The sequence below is a fragment of the Mus pahari genome, chromosome 1 (genome assembly GCF_900095145.1).
Source record: "Mus pahari chromosome 1, PAHARI_EIJ_v1.1, whole genome shotgun sequence".
Classification (NCBI taxonomy): domain Eukaryota; kingdom Metazoa; phylum Chordata; class Mammalia; order Rodentia; family Muridae; genus Mus; species Mus pahari.
In genome coordinates this window covers 149,990,482-150,012,745 of record NC_034590.1, presented here as the reverse complement: position 1 = coordinate 150,012,745, position 22,264 = coordinate 149,990,482, and the positions used below count along the sequence as shown (strand labels likewise).

Below are 22,264 nucleotides of genomic sequence, written 5' to 3'. Positions count from 1 at the left end.
CCTCCCCCCCCCCTCTCTCTCTCCATGTGTGTATATGTGTGTAGTGCCTGAGGAGGGCACAAGCAGGTATTGGTTCCTGCACAGTTGGAGTCACAGGCAGTTATTCTTTTCATTAGAAAAATTGATTTAAATTTAGCTTGAGAGTTAGGACAGAATTTCCAACAATTTCTGAGATAGTCTTAAATGTATCCTGCATATATTTAATGTGACACCATATTTTCAGCATTAGCAACTATAAAATCAAAATACTGATCAGATTTGAAAACTGTTGAAGATGCTCTGTAGTCTGACGTATCAAGTACTGAAGCAATATTTAATTCTCTATCTAAAATAATTCAATCTTATTAGTGTACACATTGTCTTTTATCATTAGCATACATATAACCATACCATTCGAAAATAATTATTCTAAAACAAAACTTCTTTATCATTAGTAATAAGATATATGCCATGTATATACACTATATACCATATATTTCACATATATATTTCTTATATGTATGGTATAAATAAATATATGTGTGGATTCACAGTTTTATAAAATTTTTCAGACAAAAATGGGTCATAGGGGCTGGTGAGATGGCACAGTGGGTAAGAACACCCGACTGCTCTTCCGAAGGTTGGGAGTTCAAATCCCAGCAAGCACATGGTGGCTCATAACCATCTGTAACAAGATCTGACTCCCTCTTCTGGAGTGTCTGAAGACAGCTACAGTGTACTTACATTAAATAAATAAATAAATCTTTAAAAAAAAATAAAATAAAAATGGGTCATAGAAGGAAAAATTGAAGAAGCCCTCTTAGAGGTAAAGACCATGGATTTGAGAATCAGCTAGACTTAGGATCAAATACTGGTTTTGTATACAGTGGCTGGGAAACTGAGTTGAATATGCATGTTATATACTTAGAAGTCACTAGTCTGGAACTTGTGTTTCCAAAGTCTCTAAAATGTTTTGCATACTCCCTTGCTCTAGATGTCCCAAATCATCTGAAAGAACATGTGCTTGAAATTGGAATTTAGATGTTTATTTATTAATCAGAGTGTGACTGAGTGCAAACTAGGGGAATATTCACAATATACACACAAACAGCCTCAGAAATACTGAAACATAAACTTGTTTATGTTTCCACGAAATTGCTTGCTGATTAGTACATAGAAAACATTTTTTAAATAGCATTTATTGTCAGAAGAAATGCACAGTTATGAAGGCTTAAATAAAAGAATTAAAATAGTTGGTATGTATTTTTAGTTGGCAAATATTTTAGACTTTCCTACATGCACATAGTTAAATATGTTCTGTTAATTCAGTTAAACAAAACAAAGCACTCTCAATTTAACTGTATTGTTGATTTCTTCATTATTTATTCAAGACTCAGTTTTGACTGAAGTTTAAACTTCATGACTCAGGCTATCTTGAGGATTTTCTCTTTCCCAATTATCTGCTACTGACCCATTATAGGTAGATTATAAACATATTCCATTATGTTCTATAAGGATTCCCATGGATAAGAATTTTCATACCCTATTTAAGTGAGCTCTAATCCTTTAAAACAATTTGAAAACTCAAAAAGGGATTAATTTCATGTAGTAAAAGCCAAACAATTCATTTAATGTTTACTGTAATGAGTAAGTTATTGTCACTAAAATATACAACACAAAATTTAACTCGAAGGCTAAATTTTGTGCCAATGACAAACTTTAAACTCAGCTTCTGTCTTTATTTTTTTTCTTTTATTGGACATTTTCTTTATTTACAGTTCAAATGTTATCTCCTCTCCAAGTCTACACTCCGGAACCACCTATCCCATCCCCTCTCACCCTGCCTTTATAAGGGTGCTACTCCACTCCCTTTTCCCACCCACTCCTGTCTTCCTGCCCTGGCAATCCCCCTACACTGGGGCATCAAACACCCTCAAACCCAAGGGCCACTCCTCCCAATGATGTCCAACAAGGCCATCTTCTGCCACATATGTGTCTGGAACCATGCATGGGTCCCTCCATGTGTACACTTTTGTTGGTGGTCCAGTCTCCGGGAGCTCTGGAGGGTCTGGCAGGTTGACACTGTTGACCCTATGGGGCTGCAAACCCCCTCAGCTCCCTCAGTCCCTTCTCCACTTCCTCCATGTGGTGCCCTGCGCTCAGTCCAATGGTTGGCTGCAAGCATCCGCCTCTATGTCTGGCAGGCTCTGGCAGAGCCTCTCAGGAGACAGCTATATCAGGCTCCTGTCAGCAAGCACTTGTTGGCATCCACAATAGAGTCCAGGTTTGGTGACTGTATATGGGATGGATCTCCAGGTGGGGCAGTCTCTGGATGGCCTTTCCTTCAGTCTCTGCTCCACTTCTCTCTTAGTGAAGGTTTCTATTGTTGTACTAAAACACCATAACAAAGCATCGTGGGGGAGGAAATGGTTTATTTTGCCTTATAACGCTCAGGTCATATTCTATCACTTAGGGAAGTCAAGGCAGGAACTCAAGGCAGAACCTGGAGGCAGGAACTGATGCACAAACTCTAGTGGAATGTTGCTTACTGACTTTCTCCTCCTAAGTGCTCAGCTTGCTTTCTTATACCATCAAGGACCATCCACCCATGGTTGGCACTGCTCAGTGTGGGATAGATTCTCCCATATCAATCACCTATCAAGAAAATGCACCACAGGCATAATTATGCACAGGACAATCCGTTTAGGGGCACTTTTTCAGTGGAGGCTCCTTCTTCCCAGATGACTCTAGCCTGTGTCAAGCTGACATAAAACTTAGCCAGCACAGTTCCCAAAGCCAGCAGTGAGTGGTAGTACATTTCCTACTGTTGTGGGAACAGAGAGTCAGCAGAGAATTAAGTAGAAACAAAAAGACTTCCCTAATGTAGGTCAGAGGTTGCCCCCACCCCTTGTTAAATCCTGTTCGAATTGCTTTAGGCTCTCAAGTAGTTTTAGAATCCCCACACCTCACTCAGCACAGCTCGTGGACTTTCCTCTGTGCCCCTAGGTGCTATACATCTTTCAGTTATAACCCCTAACTGTGCTAAAGGTACATGCTTAGTTCTCATTTGTTCATCTCCTCCACTGCCTTGAAAGTCAAGGCCACATCTTGTTTACTGCTATTGTTTTGGCACAGAGAAGGTGTTCAATAAACGTTAAGTAAATAGATGAGTGAATGGCTAAATGCATGAAAACTAAAGAAGTTACAAGTGGCTGTCAGAAGCCACTGGACAACCTCCTCTTCAGTGTCCTTTAAGTTGCTAGTGTAAGAGCCCACAGCCAGGACTACCCAGGAGGCATTATTCTTCTCTGTGCATGCTATGACTGAGCTCACAGGAGAGTTAGTGGATTTAGTAGAAGGATGGCAGGTGCGGTACCCTAATAAAGAGTGGCGGCAGCATCCCCATCCCCATCAATGACTGTTGCTGTCTCAAGACTGATCGACGACTTAGCAAGTACCGAGTTCCTTGTATATATCATCACACCCAGCCCTGAAAACAACTAGGGTTATTAGTCTGGTTTCCAATTTAGCAATGCAGAAACTGAAGTTCAGAAAAGGAGAGCTCTAAGTAAGAGCAGGGATGTAACGACTCAAGCCCCAGACAGTGAGGTTCAAGTTCAGTGCCAACTCGACAACAGCATAAATCAGAGACTGGTATTCCCAACAGGACCAAGAGAGCCTGAAGTAACACTCCTTCATGCTTGAGCATCCTTCATCACCTCGGCTGAACAAAGCCTCTGTGTCCCCTCTCTCCTGACTTCATTGGAATGTGAATCCCTAAGGGTCTTCAATATAACTACTGGCAGTGGGCATCCTGGAAACGAGGGGCTTCAACTCCTCAACATCTTCACATTGGCCTTTTTTCAAAGTTCCAAGTGTAGTGTGTGTACATGGAAATAGGACATCAACGTAGATGACACATGAACAGCCTTTATTGGCCATAACCCCTTTGACGGGAGATTTGACCCATTCTTCCGATCATTTTAAGTTGTGCTGTCTAGCCTTGTTTATCTATTGAGTCTTTTTAGCTTCAGACACAATTCTTAGGCTCTCTCTTTAGCTCATAGTTCAGAAGCAATTCTTGATTCCCCGGGGAAATCCAGCTGTGATGTTCCTTTTCTGATTACATTTGCCTATCCTTTATTCTGGGTGGTTTTTTGTTGTTGATGTTTGTTTGTTTGTGTTAACATTTAATTAGCGACCCTGAAAATGTGTCTTTTAGAACTGTTTTCACGTTCACTCTTTAGCGAGGTTTGGGGGAGAGCCTTTGCATCTAGTCACTGTTAGATTAGATCTTAGTGTAGCATTTGGGATGACTCTGGTGGATGAGTTGACATTTTAATTTGAAGCCGCTAGTGTTGCTTTGCCACTACATGTCTCACCAATCACCTTTCTGGGTTCCTGCTTAGAATTCAAAGAACCTTCTGTTATGGGACCTGCTGCCTTCCAACCTTCCTCCCAGTGTATTGACATGCTCACTGAGATACAGGACGGAATGCTCTCTTTCCACGAAGCAATTTCTGGGGGCAAAATGAAGATGAGTAAGAGCCGACTGCCCCCTCAGGTTAGGGGCCCCATCTACTGGCACGCTCATTGCTGGTTCATAGCTGGCTGGCCAGATGCTGAGGTTTTCCGGGGGTAGATTCTGTTCTTTGCATGGTACCTGACTACCCGGGCCCCACAGCAGAGGCATTTTGTCAGGTGTCCATCAAATATCCTGACGCTATGACATATGGCCCCACTTCCACTCAGCAGCCCAGGGCTTTCTCACTTAGAGTGGTAAGGGCTCCTTCAGCTGGCCCAAGACCAAGCATTCCGTTTTCTCTGGACTGGGAAATGATGGTCCACAAACTGCAGGCTTCCACATGGATTTTCATTCTTCCCATAGCTGACATGACTCTGGGCCACAGTGGGCGGCTAATGAATATTTCTTAATTAATTAACTGCTACAGAAATATACTCGGCATCACATTAAGGTATATTTTTATCCACCAAATAATTTCAAGGTAGCAAAACTAATAAGTCAGGTCGTTTCTTTAAACAAACAGAAAAGCTCGGAATTGGAGCTATGCACATACCTTCTCAGCTTGGTAGGCATAACTGTTTTGATTAGGAGGAAGTCAAGTGAGACGGCCGTTATAAACAGAGCTATTTGTGAGCTATAGTCATGCACTTCAAATGTGTGTGCTTTTCTACTATGATTTCTTGTTTTAATATTCATAGCTATTAACTCTTGAAAAGGTCCTGATAGAATATTGTTATTGCAGTAAAAAACTATATATATAATTTGAAAATGTGTCAGACTTTTCTATCAGAAGCAAAATACCCTCTATTTTCAAGTAAGATTCAATCTGTAAAGCACACTCTGGTTTTTACTTTTTTTTTGTTTTGTTTTGTTTTTGTTTTTTTGAGACAGGGTTTCTCTGTATAGCCCTGGCTGTCCTGGAACTCACTTTTTAGACCAGGCTGGCCTCGAACTCAGAAATCCGCCTGCCTCTGCCTCCCAAGTGCTGGGATTAAAGGCGTGCGCCACCATGCCCGGCTATTCTGTTTTTTATATCACTGTTCTAGCTACAGTCTAGCTATACCTTGAATAGTTAATCTCAGAGGTACAGACATATACAAAATTATTAAAAATGAACAGTGGAGTGTCTCCTTCCCAATACATACTTTACATGTCAGTAACGACACTCTGAACTGGTTAACTGTTATATTTAATCTTGTCCCTTACAAACAAGGTAAGAGGGGACAGCTGTGTTTGTGGTACTGTGCCTTCTATCAGCGGGTGCCATGTACACCCGTGAGAACATTAGTTGAATTGTTTGAGAATTTCTCGTCACTACATCTTTATTTCATTTTCCTCTTTCAGCACTGCATACCCCCATGGGTTACTTCACCCCTTTCTCTTCATTTCCCTTTCTCTTCATTTTTATCTTGTCTGATGGTGATACTTCGTCTTCACTTTGGGAGAGACCAGTCTGCTAATACTGCCCAGGCCAGGTTCCAACTTGCCATCCTCCTGCCTGGGCCTCTCAAGGGCTGGGATTACAGGTTTGGACCAACAGACGCCATTGGACTTGGGTACTTTATGAGTCTACTGAAGCTAAAGATTCTTTCGACTGACGTTTTCACTGTGTTAACCTGGGGAGAGATTCGAATGAGGCGAGCGAGCTGGGAGAGAGGTGTGACAAACGGACAGGAAGGGAGAAAGATTAACTGGGTCAAACTAGTGGAAGTCGCTCTGCTGAAGCAGAGGCTCTACCCTTGTCCATCTAGAAATAGCTCACCCTTGCAATTAAGGCCATATCCTGGCTGATCAATGCTTTGTATCAGAACAAGTCTCTTGAGGGCACAGAGAGATGCCCAACAAATTAAGAGCAATTACCCTAAAACTTAGTTTGCTTTCTGTTACAATGATAAACACCATGTTCTCGAGCAACCAGCAGAGGAAATGGTTCATTTTACTTAACACTTCCATATCACACTCTATCATTGAAGGAAGCCAAGGCAGAAACCTGGAGTCAGAAACTAAAGCAGAGACCGTGGAACAATGTTGTTTACTGGCTTGCTCTCTGTGGCTTGCTCAACCTGCTTCTTCTACAATCCAGGACCACATTCCCAGGGGTGGTACCACCCACAGTGGACTGAGCCTTCCCATATCAAACAAAAATCAGGAAAATGCCCTCAGTTGAGGTTTTCTCTTCCCATGTGACTCTAAGCATGTACCAAGTTGACATTAAAACCAATTGTCACATTGCAAAATCTTGAGGATTGGGGTTCAGATCCCAGCACCTATGCAGCAATCTTGGCATCAAGTACACTCCTATCCTATGGCGCTGCAAACCCCTTCAGCTCCTTGGGTCCTTCTCTATTGGGGATTCTCTGCTCAGTCCAATGCTTGACTGAGAGCATCCACCTCTATATTTGTCAGGCACTGTCAGAGCCTCTCAGGAGACAGCTATATCAGGCTCCTGTCAGCAAGCATTTGTTGGCATTCACAATAGTGTCTGGGTTTGTTAACTTTATATGGGATGGATCCCCAGGTGGGTTAGTATCCCAGAGACTTAACCACCAAGCAAAGAGTACAAATGGAGGGGTCCATGCCTCCAGCCACATATGTAGCAGAGGATGGCCTTGTTGGACATCAGTGGGAGGAGAGGCCCTTGGTCCTGTGAAGCCTCCATGCCCCAGTGTAGGGGAATGCCAGGACAGGGAAGTGGGAGTAGGTGGGTTGGTGAGCAGGGGGTGGGGAGATAGGATAGGGGGTTTTTGGAGGGAAAACCAGGAAAATGGATAACATTTGAAATGTAAATAAAGAAAATATCTAATAAAAAATAACCATTAATATAAAACTCAAAAAAAAACAAAACAAAACAAAATAAAACAAAAAACACACCTATCACCCACGCTCTGAAGTATGGAGACATGAGTGTTGCTGTGACCTTCTGCCTTCCAGCCTGACTCAAAACATGCCTCAGAGAAATAAGCAGAGAGCAACAGGACACCTGATGCCTTCCTTTAGCCTCTGCACATACCCACAGGGCGAGTACACCAGCACATACACATATGTATTTAGTTCATACACAGATATACATGTGCATGCACAAACAAGTAAATTGTTAATATCTCTGAGTTTCAGAAACTTACAAAAAAAAGCCAGCTTTGATTATAGTCAGGTTGTTGGCCACCTTCAGACGATCCCATAAGCTATGGCAAAGCTGGAAATCTGCAGAGCCCTATGTGAGCACCTCCTGACGTGGGCATGGTAATGATGAGCTGCTAGACAGTCTTTGCCCCAATTTTTTTCCTTCAGGTTGCTACAATCCCCATTTATAACCCAAGCCACTTCTAGGAAGTGGGTTCCATAGATCTTTGTTAGCTCATGTATGCCTGGGAAGAAAGACTGGCATAGCATGAGTTTTCCCTGCACCCACCTCATTTTCTCTCTTAAATTATGGTAAAATATCCAAAACATTAGCGATTCTCCCTTAACCTTTTTTGAGTGGCGTTCACAGGCATTAAGTATATCATCTACACAGCCACTTCACTACCCATTTCCAGAACTGTCCTCCTGGAAAACTGAGTCGGCCCACTAGCTCCACATTCACCGTTGTCTCGGCTTCCATAATAGCCATTCCACTTTCTGCCTCTGCCATCAAGACCATGTGCCTTGTATAAGTGGAATTTTCTGTCTCCTCCTCTGTTTCCACCTCCCCCCGGTTCATTTTCACAGACTTCAAACATGAATTCTCCCTTGGAGAGGTCATCCTTTGACCCTCTTCCTCCCCTTGTCCCTCCAGGGAAAAGATCCTGTGCTTTTCCGTCTCTCTCACTCTGTTCTGTTCTTTAAAAGTAACTGGGGGATTTTCCAGTTCTTCTGTCCAGGTACGAGCATCGAAGTGCACTTGACCATAACCAAGAATGAGAACTGCCACCATGTAAAATCTCAGAACTGGCTGAAAGTGAGTTCCAAAGTCCAGTACAAGTCTTAACTCTTCACTCGTCTTTAGTGACCATAATTTCTTGACAGGAAATGCCATTTAACCCACTTCTGGTATTTCCCACCCAACACCCCGCTGGATCAACTTTCAACATCCCACATGAGAGTGTGTAGATTTCTGCTATGCAAAGATTGAAGGGGTTCTGAGAACTAAAGTCTAGGAACCAAACTATACTTAGTGCTGCTTCTCTGAGAGAGTGTCCAAAGGTTTGCACAGCTCCTGAGAAATGACCTTACAGAACACCATCTGCTTGAAAGCTGGAAACTGAATACGTCGTATGCCTTCTTTACCAGTTTCTTCTGCTTCCTGGTTTTCTTTACCCAGGGTCTTGTATGGCGTTGAGGCTGGTTTCAAACTAAATATCTTGGTGCCTCAGCCTCCTCAGGGCCATATCCCTTGAACATTATGATCAATCTTTCATTAGCATTTTAAACCTGGAAGCTGCTGACCAAATCTGTGCCACAGAGCACATACTGAACAATAATAGCAGTGGCCAACTGAAGCTGAGCCCTCAGGCACCGCCTCCAGATTCACTGAATCACTCGTGGTTCCAGACCTACTACGCAAGATGTAGTTATCAGACTCAGACAATACCTTGTGCTTTTGAAGCTTCGTCTGTTTGTGTTTTCTTCTTTAAATATTATTTTTTAAACTAAACTAAATATAATTTGTGAGGCAGGGTTTCACAATGTCGCCATGATTGGCCTGTAAGTCTTTTTTTGTAGACCAAGCTGGCCTTATTTTGGAAATTTAAATTAATGAAAATCACATGCATTTGCTGTTGCACAATATAATGTTTTGAAATATACATAAACCATAGAGTGGCTTCTTGGTGTGTGTGTGTGTGTGTGTGTGTGTGTGTGTGTGTGTGTGTGTGTGTGTGATAAGAAAATAATTTGTTTTTATGCATACTTCCCCACTGCTTATCGAAGAAATATATTTAACAAAGGCACTTTGAAATGTTGCAAATCCCATGGAAGAGGGTCCTGAAGCTAAAATCAGCCTACAAGATAGCAAACTAGAAACAATAGAAATAAGGCCAGAGGAGGGAAAAAAGATCAACCAGCTAATAGTAGTATTTAGCAGGAACTAATTTGACAGTTATTAGGAACTATTATAACAAAGCTATAAACAGAAAAATTAAACTCCACTTCTTGCTTAAGAGAGCAACTGAAAGCTCTTATGTAAGCTAATGGTCTAACGTAGCTCATGAGACACTATTCTGGACAAGGAAGTACAAGAGCAATCAAGATCAAGTTACTATCACAGTAGCAGGTATGCTGGCCAGTTTTTACTGTCACAGGTCCAAGGGACACTGTTTGCGCTCCTACCATAGTTGGAACCCTAAATATTCGAGAAGAAAACAGCTTAATTGACTTCTTTTATTTTAGGCTGAGTCGTTTGTCTGACCTAACTCCATCTCCAACCTTTGACCCTTTTACATTCCTTATATAATACTCACCACAATTATGTATTCATCTTTACTTCATGCATACAAGTCTTGTAAAGATACATACAGCAAGCAAGATGACTGGCAACACTTCAGGGGCATCTTCCACAACACCTCCAGTCTACAGGATGTACAGTATGTGGTAAGTTTGGGATGGTGAGCTCACGTGAGGATGTTTGAGTGCCTGCAGTCAAACGCATTGAAACCATGCCAATTCCACATGCTAATCTCGGATTAATGTCTTGGGAAGAGCACCATGGAAAATGTTGACTTGCTAGTGTCTGGGGGCACACCAGAACAGAGAAACCTTCAACCCCGTGGTGGTGGTTACTGTGCAGACAGTGCACGTTCCGTGAGGGTGGAGATGTATCGCTAGCACCAACTTGCTGAAATATTACTGTTTCAGATTCCTATTCCTATATGGTGTATTTTCCTTCTAGTCCTCATTTGAAGCCAATCCCCACAAGTTAAGGTGATAGCAGAAGACCATCCAACATAGCGCTTAATATGGTATACCAGGGAGGAAGTGCTGTTTCTATTAGACCTGCCAAGGGTGAACGTGAGGGTAGGACACAGCAGGCTGAAGATCAAGGAGCAAGGTCACTCACTAGCCTGCAGCTAGCCCTGGTCTGAGGGTTCGTGGTAGAGGGACAGCGTCACTTTCTGTGACAGAGCAGCCGGATGTCAGATGGAGCTCTTGAGCAGCTCCCAGGCAGTGAAACACAACCTTGCATGGTCCCTGTCTGGTTGGGAGCTTCCTGCCAGGGAAGGCTGCCAAGCAGTTTGTGACAGCTGTGTAGTGAGCAAGTCTCCGAGGTTCTCTAGTGCACTGCCACTTCTGACCGGCCTGCCTGTATGCAGTGTGAAGCCACAGGGAAGTCTGGATGCTTCAGCACCCTGTTTTCCACTGGCCTCCATTTCTCTGAGCTACCCCTGCCTTTCTGGGCCTTTACAGTGGGACACATTGAAGAGTGGTTCTTTTCCTTTCTTGTCATTAGAAACCTACTGGCTTTGTATGGAAAGAATATCTAGGTTTCACTGTGTTGCCAAGTGTTGCTGATTTTCAATGCAATCATATGATCGATTGACTTGCTAACATCTTGTCAGACTAATTGACATCTCTCATGGATTATTGCGAGGAGAAAATATGGTGTGTGCGTGCGTGCGTGCGTGTGTGTGTGTGTGTGTGTGCGTGTGTGTTTGTGATTAAGTTTTAAAGATGAGTGAGAAGATTCATCAGGAAAGATGCTTGCCACAAAGCCTGAAGACCTGAGTCCAATCACTGGAACCCATGTGATGGAAAGATAGATCAAAATCTTACAGGTTGTTCTCTGATCTCCAGACACACAACTGGAACACACATGCACTCATCCACTCATCCTCACATGCAAAATAAAAATAAAAATAAAAAATAAATCAAAGGGAAAATTTTAGCCATCTACTTATTTTTGAAAAAAAAAAAAGAGAGAGAGAACTTTAAAACATTCGTACTTATTTGTTTGTCTTGAGGGACTTAATTTTTCTGTTTACTTAAAACAGCTACTTTTGCTTATGACAATTTTCCACCAGCAGTTGCATATTGGCTTGTGATCATGGACTATTCTCTAAAGGCAAATACGACAAGTTGAAAATGAAATTCCAGACGTTACCTTTCAGCATTATCCGTCCAGTGGATCCTCCGAAGGGACTGAGAAGGCCGCTTCTTGCTCCTAAAGATGTGGTTGCCTCGAGGAGAGAACCGGTGATGTACTGAGCTATGGACGTCCTTTGCAGGGTAGCACGGTACTCACATTCAGTGTCTCGTACACACTGCTTTAAGCAGGGACCGTCTCCAAGACTTCCATGGGCTGTCTCAGAGTTTGGGAGCTGTGTGGCGCAATGGCGAAGAGATCCGACCGTTTCTTCTGTTTCTTCCCCTCTTCTCACGGCACTGTAGATCTGTGAATAGCACAAAGCACAGGAAGTATTAATCTAGTTTCTTAGAAAAGCAAATTAACTTGTTGACAAAATGCCAAGATGACTTATTAAGAAAGAAGGCTCAGTCCGTCTAAGCACAAACACCTTTGAGCTCTGCGCTCGTGCATCAACCTGAACATTCCACAGACACCATTTATTTGGAGAAGCTCTGTGTATTATGAAATAGGCCATTCAAACAACTCGGCTATCAAACAGAGCACTTAGAGTTGCACCAACCAAAAATACATTCAGCTCAAATTTCTCCTCCTCCACAAGAGAACATTACTCTCCACAAGAGAGCATTACAAGGACAAACCTTTCTCTCATCCTTTTGGGCTCTCCCACATCACTGACCGAGTCTGCCTGTTTCCATCTGTGCCTCAATCTGACCTCCATAGGGAATTCTTGTTCCATGAACAAAGTAAGACAAAGGTGAAGGGAAGGATTCCCTCATGGATATCTGCTTCCTGTCTACCAGGTAGCATCGGAGCCTTTGATGATGTTATTCTCTTCCTCCTCTCTCTTCTCCCACATTTAAAGAGTTAGTCCCTGCCCAGTATTCCCGTTCTGACATTTTCTTGAATCCTTCTTCCTAGATCACTTGTATTCGCCAAGTATGCTCTGATCGGAACAGATTCCCAATCATGTCTTCTGCCTATTCTAATGTAGTCCTTCAACACACATGGACACAAACACTGCTTGGTGTGATTCACTGTGTCAGGAACATATGAGCAGATGCAAAGGGTACAACGTCATGCTGGCACTGTAGTGTCTTCACACTGCTTGGAAGAAGAAGCCTGGATATGATGGAGTTCAAGAATATTGCAGAGAGGAACTGTTGGTGTGTCTGAGACGTCCTGGGGTCTTGTAGAGTTTGAGATCGTATGTGAACAACATGGGGAAAAAATGTCACACCGAGGGACACCTGTAGCTTTGTAAAGAAGGAAGGAAGGGATGCTACTTGACAGTGAATTCATCGTGACACCGTGAACAGCTTGCTTTGCTTTATTCGTAGTTACTGTGTCAGGTCTGGGGACATCAAACAGCTTCTCATCTTACAGAGATCACAGACCTGCAGTGAGCTCATGGCAATGGATGTCTCTCCATGGTGCTGTACGCTCCAAATCTTACCTTTAACTGTGGCTCTTAAGAGGCCCCAGTATTAGGTCCTTATGAAACCCTGCGATAAAACCAAACCCCTACAGCATTCAAACTAGAAAAACAGATTTCTACTCTGCTTTCCTCTGCATGCTGATACATCCCTGTCACTTGGAGTTTGAATGAGAATTCTTAGTTTTACTCTCTGTCATTAGAGTTCTGGAGTCCACTGTGTCCAAGTGAAAGGTGTGTTGGGATTGCATCCAGATTCTGAGGTCATGTGTGGGGGACAGATACCTGGTTCTGCTTTGACTGGTCATGAACACAACAAGGGTAACTTACTTGAAGGTTTTGAGCCAGGATCCTCCTCTGGAAAGTGGGGCCAAATAATAGTCAGTTCTTAGGGATATTGTGGGATCCACTAAGGAAACTCCTCTGGCATACCTGACTTTGTGTTAAGAAATAGCACCCATTACAGTTGGGTAACTCTCTAAGAAAGAATGCACTCCTCCTCAAGAAATGATGAGAGATTGTTAACAGAGAGCAAGTCTACGTTATTCAGCATGATTTAGTTATTGCTGTGTTTACAGAGAGCAAATCTATGTTATTCAGCATGATTTAGTTATTGCTGTGTTTTATGTGTGGCTACACAATGTCATCCAACCCTATCTGGGCAAATGCAGAGCTTAGGACATGATTTTCTTCTCAATGTCTGTATTTTCCTAGACATCGATGTCCTTAAAGAAGGAGGGAAATCTCCATTGTCACCCTGTCCTATATACCAAACCATTCAGACAATCCACATCACAGTAAGTCCCCCGCAAGTTCTTCAGGAGTGGATAGTCCACATGTTCAAGGGCAGGAATCCCTTTGGAGAACTAAGAAAGACTCCACAGGAAAAACAGAGCTTGACTTGAGCCTTGGAGGGTAATTGTGACTTAAATTGCAATGAGTGGGGGAGGTAATTCGTGAGAGAACCCAAGTGATGAGACTGGAAAGTGGAGACTCTGTCCTGTCAATAGTGAATAGAGCAGGGTGGGTAGAGCAGAGATGGGGGAGGTGTTAACTTGCAACGAGGAAGGCCAGACAGCCTGATAACAAGAGAGCCTTAACTGTTATAACAAAGAGTTCCAACCCGTTAGGGGTTGCAACCCTTAACACTTGGTATTTGTTTGTTCTCAGAAGAGGAATGAGGCTAAAACATTTATGTTTAAAAAGATGAACAGACAGTTCCCAGTTACTAACAGGGTGCCTACTTTCTTCTCATGCCAAGCTGCCCCAAAGGCTTACTGTGCCCACAATCATGACTTTATGAACTATACTTATTATAATACTTTCATAGGTACCTATGAAAGTCCTCTCTCCGGCTTTTCCATTGTGCTTTTCCCAAACCCTTAGAATATAGAAGGAATGACATGACATACAGACTTCTTGGTCACAGAAGCGTAGACACAGTAAATAGACCCCCCCCCCCAGAGATTTAATCAGTCCAACAGAATATTAAAGACAACCCCTAATGTTGTAAAGACATTTATTTTGTTTTGATTAATTGCATGTTTGAGTGTTTCTCATGTTATTTGACCAATAATTGTTTTCTAAGGAACACTTAACCTACAGGTTTGCTACAATACAATACAATACAATTTGTTCATATCTAATAGACTTCGGTTTCCAATTCCTCAATCCTGGTGGAATCGCTGACATACTCTCCCCACTCACACAACTTTTTTGAAGTTCGTTTCTCATTATCCCACACTTCCATGTCCACCTACTCTGATTTTCTTTTACCATGCCTTCAGGAAAGTTAGCATGCAATAGGAAAGTGCCAATAAGTATCTACTATAGGAAGCTCATAACGTGACGGCCTTGAGCCAGATTCAGGCATCAGATTGGCTTCATCAAAGAGTATTTCAATATCAGTGAAGTTTATATGTACATGTGAAGCTGCAATATTTCCTCTAACCTGGATAGTCTCATAGCACTGAGCTTGCCACAAATTATCACGTGGCAGGACTTCTCTGTTGTCATATGGAGCAACATGTTTTACTGGTCGGCACCAGTCTACCTCTCTTTAGTTATCATATTTGTCCAATATCTCGTTATTGGTGATATATACGGTGTGGCCCCTTCTCTCAGAGATTTATGGAGAGGGTGTAGATTTATACAATAAGTATGCATAGAGCCTTTCCAATACGTCCTATCTGTGTTCTTTCTGTGTTAATTACTGAGTATATATGGAGAAAGCCGGTTTGTACTACCAAAGGGTTTCACCCCACGCTGTACAAGCTGCCAAGGGAGGGAAGTAGCCAATAGTCTTAGCTTGCTGTGATGTCCATGAACTTACAATGACCGGCATGACAAAACATCCCTAAGAGTACAATAGTGGCACCCATAGCTTAGCAATAACCAACAGCTCTCTAATTAGACTTCAGGCTTACTCAACAGGTGGGAAAGCAGGCGTGGACTACTGAAGTTATGGATCTACCAGGAGAACTAATTGTTGCCACTCTACTAAACCTGTGCATCCTAAATGTATCCTAAATATTTACCATTAGACCCACGAGTGAGTGTAGCTCACATCCCTCATTGAAGAAGCTTCTCTTTGCAACAGACAGAGCTCATTATAGAAAAACACGGCTGGTCAAAATGTAGGCAACAGTTGATCATGGGGTGCTTAGCACTAATGGATACATCTAGAACACAAGTCCTACACCAAAGGCTCAGGGTACATCTTAGAAAAGGGAATGGAAAGATTATGTTTTTTGTTTTTTAAAAAAAGTCAGAAAACCAGGAGGCTGTGGTTTTGTGAGATTGTGTTTCCTAGAAATCTCAAGGAAGCTTCACCCATAATATCTCAATAATATGTCTACCTAAAGAAGACCTGAACAAGGGCAACAGCAATGGGCATAGTTGAAGTGCAAGTAGAAAATCTTACAGAGTCCCTAGACAAAGAACTATGGACATCAAGGAATTCTGTGAGCAGGGTTAGTCTTCCCCAGGGCTGAGACCTTTAATTAGTTCTCCAATACCAAGTAGTCAGGCCTGTGATCAAATACATACAAACGACACAAATGAACTCAGCGGGTTGTGATTACATATTTATGTTTGTATGTGTATGTATACATATATTCTCTCTCTCTCTCTCTCTCTCTNATGTGTATGTATACATATATTCTCTCTCTCTCTCTCTCTCTCTCTCTCTCTCTCTCTCTCTCTCTCTCTCTCTCTCACACACACACACACACACACACAGAGAGAGAGAGAGAGACCATAAATTTGAGAGGAAGCAAGGCAGTACATGGAAGAGATTGGACGGGAAAAATGATGTAATTATATTCTAGTTAAAAAAAATAAAAGAGAATAAAAAGGCTGTGCCTCACCTTAAATAGAAAGTGAAGAGCTCTAAGAATAAACATCTAACTTACCACCATCTCTATTACCCTCACCACCAAAGCCCAGAAAGAGGATCTGTGTTAACAAGCCTCAGGCATACCAATATTCAACAAACACATTTATTAGGAAAATGCTGAGCTATGGACAGCGTAGAAGTAGACACGATAATAATCAGAGATCATGCCAAACCAAGTCACCACATCTTACCAGATCACTCCCTTATAGAAAGGAAGGGGTTGTGGAGCAGTAGTCAATGCTTGCTAAGGCTCTGGGGCATTGCTTTGACTCCTAGCTCTCTTCCCTGCTTCCCAGCTGTGTGATTTTCCTCGGATACATCCCTGCTGTGCATTCTGAAGCTCAGTTATTTTCTCTGCAATATATGGACTTGGGAATATCTGCCTCATAAAGCTGAGACTAGAATTACAGTCTCTGATAAAGATAACACATTAAAAGAGCATCTGGCACTTAGCCAGTGGTGACAGGACAGTGTGGTGACTGTGCTGACTGTGGTAGCTATAAAACTTGCTGTTCATTCTCTCCTTGCTAACCTTGGCTAGCCTTGCCATGTGCAAGTGATGTGAACTTACTCAAGCAGAACCTTACAAAAATATTTTTTTGTAATGGGGTTTGCTCTCTCTTGTTGCTTCAGGCTTTACAACAACTACCATGTGAAGAAGCCTCCATTAGCCAGCTAGCAAAGGAGACTTCAGCTCACTTGTTCCTGTCATCCCAGGTGATTTTCTGCGGAGATCTAGCCTCACAGAGAAACCATCCTTGTTCCCAGGTCCTCCACTTCCAATTCAGTTGCTGCCATAGATGTACAAGACAGCCACTAGCCAGATTATTANATTATTATACAATAATATTAATATTATTATTATTATTATTATTATTATAGCCAGATAATTCACACAATCATGGAGCAAGTCCATGACTGCTGTGAATAGCCACTGCAGCAGGCATCAGGTGAGGTGTTGGGCACATCCGTGTTGACCCCACATGGTAACTTAAATTTGATTATTGATTTTATTTTACAGGTGAGAAACATACATAGCTAACCTTATACAGAGCTAGTCAATGACTAAGGCAAGCATAAGAACCATGTGTATCCTACTTTTTTTTTTAACCTACCTTTAATCTATTGCCCCTCATACGGTCACACAGCTAAGTTGTGGGATTCAAGATCCTGTTGTTATTTGGCAAGAGGTTTTAGCAATACTAACACTGATGTTGTTATTCATACTTTTCCTTCTTATGCTAAATTACTTTTAAAATAGTCAAGTTGTGACTAATGGATGACCAAAAGTGTTTCCTTTATATGGAGATTTATAGTTTTGAAGTCACAAAGTGAAAAAGCATATAAACTTTATCCCGTGTGATTAATGTGGGATAAGAGAACGTGCTGAAAGGAAGGCAGACTACTGCCCTACATGGGTCAATATTATTTTTGAGATAAAATAAACATGTCACAATATAGCCACCGAGCTTGCTAAATAGCCATGTGCTCCTACTCTCCTTCAGTTGTTAACCATCCCTTTGTGTTTACTGAGCACATGTAACGTGCCTCGTCAGACTCCTGGCAATCCACGAAGAAGTGCCGTGTCAATAAGGAAGCTGACAGGAAGCAAGCAAACCAAATAAATTCGTTAACACTTGGCAGCTGACAGGCATGATGATGATGATCTGAGTTCACATTCAAAGAACCCACGCAGAGACAGATGCATGCCTGTAATCCCTACCGTAAGAGTCGAGGCAGAGACGGGAAAGTCTTCGAAGCCCACAGGCCAGCTCGCTTTGTGTACACAGTGGCAAACAACAAAAGACCCTCATCGGTGTTAAACAAAGTGCAGAACAAGAACTACCATCCAAGGTTGTCCTCTGACCTCCACACTCATACACTATTGCATGTATGAGTTTGTACTCACAAATATGAACATACACACATATAAACACATACACATATGGAACTCACTATGTAGACGAGACTGACCTCAAACTCAAAGTTTGTCATCTGTCTCCGTCTCCCAACTACTACGTTTAAAGGTGTTCACCACCACGCTAAGCACCTCAATTATATTTTTTTAAATTGCGGACCGGGTTGGAGCTTGAGCTCATGATAGAACAACTGCCTAGCCTGAAAAGGCCCTGTACTCTAACTCCAGTTCTGAAAACAAAAGCATAGTGTTCTATATACTATAGAACCATCCGTTCTATAGTATATAGAACATATATACAGTATAGTATATATGTTCTATATAGTATAGTACATAACAGTATACTATATATACTGTTATGGATGGCTTGTAGCCCTTGCTGACAGTTCTGTAAGTAAAATCAGAACAAAATAGGAAACTAACCTAAGAAGTCTGTATTGAACCATTGACAAGTTTTAGAGATTGAAGATTTATATAATAAGATCAATGCTGTATTAAGTACCCTTCAGCCACTTAATGATCCTCTCCACAGAACTACACTCATCCCATTGTGACAGGTGCTGCTGGAGATGGTTGGAACAAAATGACCTTAACATTTTAAAGCCATTTGCTGGGTGACTTTATCAATGCAATTCTTGCAAAGGGGATGCCATGAAGAAAACAATACCAAGGCATGGAGTCTATAGATCCGAAACAGAATAATATACTTAGAGTGAAGGCAAAGACGGCACCATGATGCAGATGGGAACACAGCCCAGGACTGGAGAGCCCTAAGAGGCACAATGCAGCCACACATACCACATTAGCAGACCTTACTCAGGAAGAAAGCTTGTTCCTCTGTACAGGGAGAAGGAACTTTGTCTTCAGTTGAAGAAATGGCCAAAAGGAACCAACTTTGTATAGTTTTGTTTCCAGAGCTGGAAAATGATGCTTTAGGTCCTGCCAACACACCTTCAGAAGTCTTCCAATAGGAAGCACACTTATACTTACACCAAGTATACTAGTCTACTTAGGGGTCCATGGACTGCACAGTGCTTGCTATTACCTCAACATTTCTGGTGTGGACAAAATGAGCCAAGCACTGAGACACAGTTCTATGTAGGCCCCAGAAGAGTTAATTAAGAGGTCCTGCCATGACCACCATTTAGAAATAAGGTGGGCATGGTAAAGATTTAGTGTCAGGATCCTAAAGTTTTAGCACAGGGCTCTAATCACTAAGCTGAATCCCTGAACAGAAAAACAACAGCTGTCAAGAAAGAAACAACCCCCTAAAAGACCCCCTCTCTTTACTCCTACTAGAAGCTCGGCTCATAGGGATTTCGTTCTTCCTCACTGTACGTCCAGAGTAGTGGTTGGTATTATAATATCTCAATAAACACCCCCTGATTCATGAATGAGTCTCTCTAATACATCTTCAACACAAACTTCCTGAGAATCTTTCAACTTTTGGGGTCATGGATTCACTGGATTGATCTGAACCACAGATGACATGGTACTATCAACTCTATTTGATGAACATTAGATGTAAAAATCACATTAAATTACAGCTATTGCCAAATAAGGCTGTCATTGGTACTAACAAATTGTGGCCAGTCCTGAGAAATGCATTCCTAGTTTTAAGTACTATTTCACTATATGTTGATTGCTTGGCTTAGAGTAAAGAATACTAATCTTATCTATTTTTATTTATAAATTTTCATAAAATGATCATTTGGAAGGATCAAAGAGCCTCATTAAAGACAGCACATGGATTTATGAATTGCCTTTCCTAAATCAAATTAATCCAATAAACATTGTTATACTTATAGACTTTATAATGAATGACTGAGATCAGTTATTCAAAAAAAAAAAAAAAAGACCATTGTAGAGACCATTTACTCTCCATCTCTTCCACTCTCAAGACAGGATCTCACTAGGCAAACCTGGCTGGCTTGAAACCCACTATGTAGACCAGAACCCAGAAATTCAGCCATACACTCAGCCTCCTACGCTGGGCAGGAGGGTATTGATTGGCCTTAAAGAGTGATTGACTTTTACACGTATAGCTGTTTGTTTGCCTGTGTGTCACATGCACGCAGAACCTGCAGATGCCCATGGAGGGCAATAGAATCCCTGGAACTGGAGTTACAGGTGATAGTGATCCACTATATGAGTGCTAGGAATCAAACCCAGGTCCCCGGAAGAGCGGCCAGCACTCTTAACCATTGAGCCATCTCTCAGACCAAGTTTGCTTATTTTGATGACCGTTCTTCTCGAATTCAGATTGATTCTTGTAGTCCCTCCTTCCTATCAGTGATGGTCGATGTCGGTGATCAGTTCAGCAGTGACTGTACGTCTACTTCTAACAGAACCCTTGTCCTCCCCTATACTAATGCTTTTTAGAGTACCCTGGGCTAGAAAAAAAAATAATCAAGAGCTACTTGAGCTCTATTAATCATAAGTTAATAGGCAAATAATAAGGTGGAGAATCTTATATAATCTTATATACATCTTAATAAAAGATGTGTATAGGGCATGGTTTGGAATTCCCTTTCATTGGCTTCTCTCAATGGCTGGAGTCTAAAAGCAGTGTTCTAGAAGGTTCTAGAGAATTCTCAAAGGTTGAAGACAATTTCTCGTGGAGTTTTCATATGTCAGCAAAGGCAATGATTTAGAAGACTACCAAATTGCCTAGGGGCAAAGAGAAACAGGAGGGGTGGCGACTGCAGTGGCTTCAGACCCAAGGAAGAGGATGGGGAGCCACATTTTGGCACCCGTCTGTGTTTCCTCTGTTCCTGATTCCACATTCCATTCCAGAGTCTGTGTGGAGAATTCCATTCTCCTGAGAGTATTGCGACCAAGCACAGGACACTGACCAAACACAATTCCACAGAGCCAAAAATAAAAGCTTTGCCGAGCACCATGCCAGTTCGCTGGAGCTGTTGCACCGACTCCTACAGGAAGTAAACCGAAGCTTCCTTACCGTGGGAAGCTTCTCGGGAGTGTAAGAGGACGTCCCACTGGTGACGATCTGGGAATTTCACAGCAACAAATACCCTTTCCCAACAACTCCTTCCAGTCCACACTGCTTTCTTCGTCTGGTCATCAACAAGACAAGCATTTTCTTTCCGGTGCTCCAACCACACTCAAAGCAAAACCTCATAGTGATGCTTCCTACGAGCCTCAGAAGCCACTGGTTGCTCCTTTACCAAGCTGCTGGCACCCTTGCTTATTGACTCCCTTGCTCCCAGCACAGGAGCACGCCATAATTGTAGGAACAGTACAATGGAGAAATAATTATAGCCTTACGTAGCCTTGGATCTCAAAGGGCAGCAGACCATCAGTGGCAATATTGCCTGGGACTTGTCAGAACTCCAATCCCAGATGTGCTGAATCAAAAACCTGAGATCCTTTCCACAGGAGGAAACACATGTCTGGTAGTGAAAATCTGGTTAAGAAGCCACAAGGGAGGCCCTCATAGACCTCACAGCTGAATCCACTACTACTATCTTTGTTAAATAGACATGGTATCAAACTGCCTTCTAAATTCATGTCTCAGTAGGCATGAGTGCGGTGGATGGCAGTTAATGGAGAAACTCACAAAAGGGGCAGAAATAAGTATCTGCAGAGTGCTCAGCCACAACGGGACATCTGTATAACCTCTTCCCTGCAATGTTCAGGGACCATCTCAGAAGTGACAAAGATTGGACAGCACGCAAGGGAAACGCAAGTGTCTTCTGGACCTGCATCACATCCACTGTGCTACGTAAGACCTGCACATGGTTAAGTCAGTCAACACTCTAACGGGTGAATCCCCTCTCATGGCTGGGAAGCTGATAGGTGATAGCTGGAGCAGTCCATTTTATCTAAGGATGTGGCTACCAGTAGGCCAATCACATTCCAATGAATGGCCCCACACACTTACATGTGTGTGTGTGTGTGTATGCAGCACAAACCAAAAAAAAAAAAAAAAC

General features: G+C 42.3%; 1 protein-coding gene across 4 annotated transcripts in view; it reads right to left on the bottom strand.

The window, feature by feature from the left end:
* The window catches only part of Plce1 (phospholipase C epsilon 1), a 300,309-nt gene that overhangs the window by 152,676 nt on the left and 125,369 nt on the right, over positions 1–22,264 (bottom strand). For all 4 annotated transcript variants that reach the window (XM_021196340.2, XM_021196332.2, XM_029538628.1 and 1 more), the window contains one exon: positions 11,580–11,868. In XM_021196340.2, coding sequence (XP_021051999.1) covers positions 11,580–11,868 — 289 coding nt within the window. The remainder of the gene's footprint in view (positions 1–11,579; positions 11,869–22,264) is intronic.